Here is a 7676-nt window from a genome sequence, read left to right as displayed (position 1 = left end):
TAGTTTGCTAGGGGGATCACAGCCAGGGACACAGTTGCTGGTTGATGGTGGCAAATGGAGGTTTGTTACACACTACTGCAAGTATACTTTTAACACACATTAATGTGGATGTGTCCACAGCTGTGCTGGGTATGAAACCAGTGAGTTTTAATTGGCATCCTCATGTGAGGCCTCAATAAATTATTCTTGAAATAACAGTGTATTTTGTTCCATATACACTCAGGCTGATAGTTTTACTTCTCTGATTTGGATGTGTAGTGAGATAAGGATTGCATGTAGGTGTCTGTAAGCCTGTCTGGTTTTATTTCAAATACTGTTTTTTAAACATACCCTGATTCCTAATAGCACACCAGCAAAGACCATCTTTGCTCTGGTGTCACTAGTGGATTTTTTCAGCTTCTGTTCACTGAACTGCAACAGTAAATATTTTGAGTACAATTGGATAAATGTTAGGAAAGTGACCCAGTACTAATGGAAGTTTCAAAATGTACTGAAAGTTCGTGAACATCAGCACACTCATACTACTGATGTATTCTGCTCATGTCTGAAATAGCTGTTCATTTAAAACTTGTAATTCAGGCAAGGGAGGTGACACTCTTTTGCATTGGCATTTTGGGAGCAGATAAATGCTGTTACACCTGCCATGTTGTGCATGCCAGATGTTCATTCAGCAGACTTGTTGAGTGCTTGGTCCAGTTGCCATAGCAGACAGAAGCATTTATTTGCATTCTGTGAGCTCTTCAGAGAACTTGTGGTCTTCTGCTTGTCCTGAGTTTCTTGAAAATAATTTAGTTTATGATCTTGCTACGTAAACTTCATAGATAGAAATATTGCTTCCCTCAAGTTTTTTTCCAGCCTTATTTTTATATGAGCAGTACTTTATGTCTTCAGGAAAGGGCGAAAATATGAAAAAATGCAATTCTGCCAGTATTAATGACATGCTTCTTTTATGGCTAATATACTTCTAATTTGATTTTAAGAGAAGATAATTTTCAAACTGGAAATACTGTAGTTCTTTTATTTCAGTTGTACCCGTTGATTTCATGTGTGTAATTTCAGGGGCCTGCATAACATCAAGGTTGAGTAATAAGAGATGAAATAGCATTGTTTCACTAAAAATGTACTTCACCCATTCTTGCCAAAATTGATGCACAAAGAGAGTAAATGCTATGCAAATTCTGCTCCATTCAAATATTTGTGTTTTCCAAAAATTCACATATTCTTTGAGCTTAATCATAATCATCCCCCAGCCTGAAATTGCAACAAGTGAAAGTTGAATAGGCCAGATGTGGAACCCCAGTAACAGAGTAACAAATGTTAAGGTAACTTTGGTGATGTAAACAATAGGATTTTGCAGATACTTAAAAGGCAGTAATGTTTAACAATGTTCCTGCCAATGCTGATCTGTTATCAGCCATAAGGAAAAACAGTTTGGAGTTGTAAAGCAGAAGCAAAGGTAGTTGTTTCCTTGGCTGGAGGTTATAACAGCTGACAGTAAAAGACAGTGAGGAATAAAAGACTGAAAATATTCAGGTTGTTGAACTTTGTTTAAGATACATTTTGTATACAGGAAATAGGTTTGATTTCATGTTATTTAGCCAGAATAATTATTTCCAATAATGAATGTAAACAGTTTTATATGACATGGAGCTATTTTGTAAATAATATGCCATGTGAAATTCTATATGCAAATATGAAATTATTTTAATAACATTAAATGATGAAGTAATTAAAGAGCATTCTGTTGACTTCACCAGTGTTTGATCATCTTGCAACTTGCAGCTTTCAAACAGCAATTGGTAATATGCACTGTTAGACTTAACACACCATTCTAAGTGTCCTGTAGTTTTGTTTGATTATTTTTTTGTTTTATGCTGGTATAATAATGAACTTGCTACAGAATTTGCTTTGTCATGTGTTCAGCTTGCTATATTGCTGCCAGTGTTATAAGGATTAAAAAAATAGAGTCTTTGAAGTGGATACATTGGAAGCACTACAGTTCAGGATTATCTTCTGGCTGCTAACAGAATTCAAGGAGACATGGTTGGTAAAGCCTCCCAAGTATTTTTTGTTGATTTGGAAATTCAGTCTTTAGTTTATGATACAGAAGTGTATCTTTTGAAGGAGAAAGAACAGGAATTTTGCTAATTCACAGGGATTTTTCCTCTCCCTAGGAGGAATGTATGTGGGAGGAAGAGTAATCTTCTTGTACAAATCAGAGATGCGGTTTACAAAACAAAAATGCTCTTTGGAATATCTAGGAAAACTACAAACACTATAACTAGGCACTATAAAGTATACAAATTAACACTTTTACTCTGGTTTCAAATGTTAAAGTCAGCCTCTCATGCCCTTCACTTATGGTGTCTAAACACCATTATATTTTTAGACTCATCAACTGATGTGTATAATGCATGTATGTATACACAACTACAACTACTTATAAATGTTCTCATAACCTCATTTCCTGCTACCCTCAGATTGGAGTGGATGTGTTAGCCATAGGTACAGTAATACCTGTCTCAGCAGCAGCTCTGCCTTTCCTTCTTTTCAAGTGGCAAAAGATGACTTTTTACTTGGTTACTTGCAGATCTGCTGGAAATGAGCAGAGTGTTGCTCTGTTAGAACTTTCAACTCTTTTCCCAGCTTCTTAAAAAAATTTGGCACATTTCTAAATAGTATCACTGAGTTTTGTTGTCGGTATGAACCCATCTGAGAGCTTGCTGAGATAAAACTACAATAGTTCTGTTCTCTCTGTAGGCTCAAGAGTAAGGCTAATCAAGCAGTGGTTGTTCCTTGAATGTTTTTCCTAATAAGTAGGCCAAGAAAATGGGAATTTCTACAAGCCTGGGTAGATTGGGCGTTTCTTGTCTACTAGGAAGTTTAGTACTCTTGTCGATGACACAAGAGTGACTGTAGTGGGTCAGACCGAAGGTCAGCATAGCCTGGTATTGTGTCTCCAGCAGCAGACAGAAGTGGATGCTTGGAGAGGAATCTAAGAATAAGGCATGCAGTATTTCTCCTTTGAGGGCTTTCTGAGCCCCCAAATCCATGCTGCTCAAGCTTTTTGAACAACAATTGTATCTTATAATAGATGCTCTCTGCTAGCACAAATAACAGAGCATACTCAGTAAATGGCAAAGATACTTTGTCAGGAAAACAAGGTCTTTCTTTAGGAATTGTTAGAGAACGCCATCTCTTTGAGATTTTTTTTTTTTAATGAATTTTCTATATTGGGAAGAGTAATTTACGTAGTTTAAAGAGAGCCACCATTTGCTTGATGAATTTCCCAAACCCTCAACATGAAGAGGAAGGTAGGTCAAGACAGGTCATGTTGGGAGACAGATAAAGTAAGCTGCTTTATATTTCAGGAAGTTCAGGAAGAGTTGTGGGAGCTGCAAGAGACACTATCAAACTGATTTTCTGAAGAAACAACAGAATTTTTGTTGACCTCCTCATTTGTTCTTAATTTGTTTCTTTTGGGAAAAATTCTGATTCTGTTTTAGATGTTTCTCTGGACTTGTCTTCTATTAGAACGTTTATTATCTCTATCTACTGTTAAGTCAAATTTGAGGGTAGTCTTTAAAGCATAAGGAAAGTGCTCAGCTCTAGGACGTGTCTGAACTTCTTCATGAAAAGAGCATTGTGTTTGAAGTATTTCTAAGTATCATTAGCTATTTCACCAGATCTGCTTCGGTAATACTTCTGTCTTGATCAAATTTATGAATTTGAAAAGGTACTTGGTTAAGAACTATCAGTTTTTTTCTTTCTTGAGGTAAAGACAAGAGAAAACTATTTACGATTCTCACTCTAGACTAAATTCACACCTAACTCATCCTCTCTCTCTTCAGTCTGCTAAAATCACAGGCTTATAACACAAATAAAAATAGGAGGAAAGAGATCAGTCTTTTTTAAGTAGTGACTAAGGGTCTGGAGAGGTTTAACAAGACCACAAGCAGGGATCATCAGTTCTTGGCAATAGTAGTCGGAGGATCAGTCTTTGCTGTGAGACACTATCTAGACACAGACAACCTCCAGAACATGTCCAGATTTGGCAATTTTACCAATGTACTCAGATAACATAATACATATTTAAACCATTTAAACATTTCCTTCTTTCTCCTGTCTGTGATACAAAACAGCTCCCACCCACTTGACGTTATAGACTGAGTGATTCAGGTCTATTGGCTCTTGGTTGTGGAAAAATCTGCCTGGAGGTCAGTCATGGTTCATACCACAAGCAGCCATCCTTTCTTCACTCTGCTTAACTTCAGCCTGCTTTTTCAAATGGACACAATATCCTGACTTTCAGCTGCGTTTGATTAAGGGTCTGCATAGAGTCTTATGCGAAGTAGAAGGAGCTCTGAACGCTCTTGTGCATGCAGGAGCCTGTCTGTGAGAGCTCACAGCTGTTGAGTCCAAGCAGAAAGTAAAGGAGGTGGCTGTGATTCAGCACTGGGAAATACTGAGAGAGAGCCTAGAGGAGTCCATTGCTGCCACTCTGATGGTAATCCTGTATGAACACCTTCCCACCTGCTGGAAGAGCAGCAAATTTTTACAGCCCAGAAACTGCTTAAGAAGTGTCAGAACTTCTGAATTCTGCTGTGTCCCTGAACATCTTTCCTGAAACTGGAGGAGGTTTTTCCCTGCCTTCCCATTTCCTGTACACAACAATCAGACTTTAGTAATTGCAACTTTTCTTTTTCTTTTCTGATTTACAAGCTCACATGGGGTCTTTTGGATTCATTATGCATGAACCAGTTTGTATCTGGGGATGAATAATGTTCTATCTTACTTGCTTTTTTCCCTTGCACTGAACACTTCTGTTTTTTAACAGAAATGCCTTTTTCCTTTTGACAATTCTTAGAAATATGTTCTTTTAAGAACCTCCTACATGGTATGCATTTGCAATTTGTAAACATAATATGTCAGAGAATGGTTTGATTCAGTGGTGAGGCAGCCAGATATTTACATGTCATGAGGTCTAAGGGAAACAAACTGACCCTCAGCCTTCCCCCATCCAGGCAAATTCTGATGGGACCCTCAAATAGCTCTGGCAAAGTGTTCTGTTTCTTTTGGACTTGATGATTACTTGTTTCTGTGAAGACGTGTAATTACTTCTTCCTTTATTTTGCTGTGCAAGTTACCAAGAGAAGCAGCTTAAAACTAAATGTGAGTATTGAGGCTCTTTTCTGTTATTCCTTTATGTGATAATTTTTAAACATGTTAGAATACAAGGTACTTAATTTAATATTTCAGTTAAGTAAGCTGGAACTTTTTCTCACACACAAAACTGCTAAATAAATTAGATGCAGAACTCTGTATATATAACATTTTTTAAATTTTGTGTACCTAAAGAGATACTACACTTTTTATTAATACTTTTCATTGTGCTAATTGGCTCACCCACTATTTTGCAGAAAGATAGTTTGGGGTTTCCTTTGTAAACAGATGAGGATGAATTTTGTTTGCTCCAAAGAGCTATCCAATGAGAAATATGCATGCTGTTTCCCATTACATTTTTATCTCCTAGCAAGCTTTCATTGCTATTTGTTTTTACAATAAAAATTTCTAGATAGTGTTTTTTCTGTTGTTTTCATTTGTTTCTAGAATAAGTAATTTTAATAAATAATGTGGATTATTCTTGATTTTGGAAGTAAAACCAGTTTCCAAGCTGATTTTTATAACAAGACAAAATATTGCTATAAACAACAAATATCATCTCCAAATTCACCCTCCGTTAGACACTTTGTGTTATCTTTCAGCTATCATACTTCTAGGATCATAATTTTGTTTGGAATTTCCATTTAGAGAGCAAGTTCCAGATGCCTCTTTTTTGTTTGTGGTAATTCTTTTCTTCTCTTTGTGCAAAAAGTTGTTATTTTTACAGTAACAGAACAAACTGTAGTGGATTTAATATAATATGATAATTTAATATAACATATAAAAGATTGCTGATGGTCTTCCCATATAATTTTATCACAGGATCAGGAAAGTCACTTTGACTCAAAGGTGTTTAATTGGTAGAAACTTGAGATGATACCAACTAACTTGCAGGGTTAGAGAAAATTGAATTCAAAAGATGCTTGAAAGAGATTCTGATGCATGGTGTCTCCAAATTATTTTCAGGCAGGCATAATTTACAAAGCATATATTTTTTGGTTGACATGGTAAGACGTATTTTCCCTCAGCTCTGTACCGATAATCCCAGCTTTCTTCATTTATTTTCCCTACCAGTTTTATTTCTCAAAAGAATAGTTAAAAACTTTTAGTATTGCCTAACCATAGAGAGACAGAAAGAAAGATTTTAACCAGCATGGTTGCAAAAGACAAGCCCAAAATCAGAGGGAGAAATTCCAAACCTGTTGGAAGGAACTGCCCTCCTGCCAATTCAAGCTCTAGGTGCTGTCAAGGCTTTTAGATCACCTGGGGAGTAAAACCGAGCTGAGTTTTTCTGCACACTTCCCTGCCAATTTAGGGTAAAATTATGCTCATAATTCAATCATTTCTAGTTCAACTGTTCTATTAAAATCTCTAGAGCCCTAAGTTTTGGAAGTTGGTGCAGTGAAATGCTGCTAATGCTCCACTTGGGCTGCTGCAGCTGAATTCATTCTGGGAACAGGGCGTGCAGCTCTTATGAGAAAAGAGGCTGTGAGCTCCTTGTTTCATACATTTGTGTTTTCCTGTGAAATGTCAGAGGGATCAAATAAGGACAGTTTTGTGGAAACATGCAAATATGACTCCAAGAAAACAAGGTAATAAACACCCCATGACATAAAATTCTGTAGCAGAGATAAAGTGAAGGATAAGATTTGCAAAGGGAAGCTATGTTGCCTCGGTTCGTTCATAATGAAGGCTAAATTTAATTTCTGCTATAAATCACCCTGGAGAGGAATTTATATCTGTCCTTCAGCCCAAAAAAGTGCCTTGCTCATTAGCCTCAGCAGGCTTAGGTTAGTTTTTGTGAATATCCCCATTCTCTGTTGCCATCTAGTGCAGATCAGCTATAGTCCCTCTTGCTCCCCTTTCTTAGACTAAGAGTTTTCTTTGATTCTACTTCATTCATGATAGTATGCTGCTTTTCTTCATAGCTGTGGTGGCCTTTGAATTTGAATTTTTTTCAAGGTCCATATAGAATCACTGGTTAATTCTTGTACATCTCAACATAGTGAAGGCAATGGGTCTGAACAGGCTGTCCTAGCTGGTTGCTGGCCTCACACCTGAAGAGCCTTTATCAGTCAGAAAAATATTAATCTTCCTGTAATGTGTCTTTGTACATAGGTAGCAGAACTGATAGCAAGAATGGCCAAGTTTCAGAGCATGGTGTAGGTACTGACAGAACATTTTGCATAAGAATATTCATCAAAACCTTGGAGTCATGAAGGATGATTGCAAAGTGCGCAACTGGAACATTTTATTACTTCTGCTAATTTTGGAAGAGCTTTCTACCTCTAGCACTAGAAGTTGACCAATTGGCAACCTTTGAACAGTGCTTTTAACTATCCCAGACCAGTGCCATGGATACAGCCTGATGAGGAGACCCAACTAATGGCAAAGGTGCAGTGAATGGCTTCTTTTGTTCCCACTCACCAGGTTTGCTCTGTGACCTTGAGGAAGTCAATTATTTTGCTTTGGCAAGTATTAACCTTTCCTGTAGACAAGTATCTCACAAATGT

At 37.1% G+C, this 7676-nt stretch overlaps 1 protein-coding gene across 2 annotated transcripts in view; it reads left to right on the top strand.

Moving 5' to 3' along the window:
* The first annotated feature begins 60 nt into the window (after positions 1–60).
* Positions 61–7676, top strand: part of FHL5 (four and a half LIM domains 5) — a 29073-nt gene continuing 21457 nt past the window's right edge. The window contains exon 1 of one of the 2 annotated variants that reach the window (XM_085056312.1): positions 61–4760. In XM_085056312.1, coding sequence (XP_084912438.1) covers positions 4753–4760 — 8 coding nt within the window. In that variant the 5' untranslated portion in view covers positions 61–4752. Of the gene's footprint in view, positions 4761–4788; positions 5173–7676 lie in introns of those variants that run through there. The other variant, XM_085056313.1, reaches the window with a different exon arrangement.

The sequence above is a fragment of the Lichenostomus cassidix genome, chromosome 3, assembly GCF_008360975.1.
Source record: "Lichenostomus cassidix isolate B80296 chromosome 3, HeHo_3.0, whole genome shotgun sequence".
Lineage (NCBI taxonomy): Eukaryota > Metazoa > Chordata > Aves > Passeriformes > Meliphagidae > Lichenostomus > Lichenostomus cassidix.
This window is presented reverse-complemented; position numbering and strand designations above follow the sequence as displayed.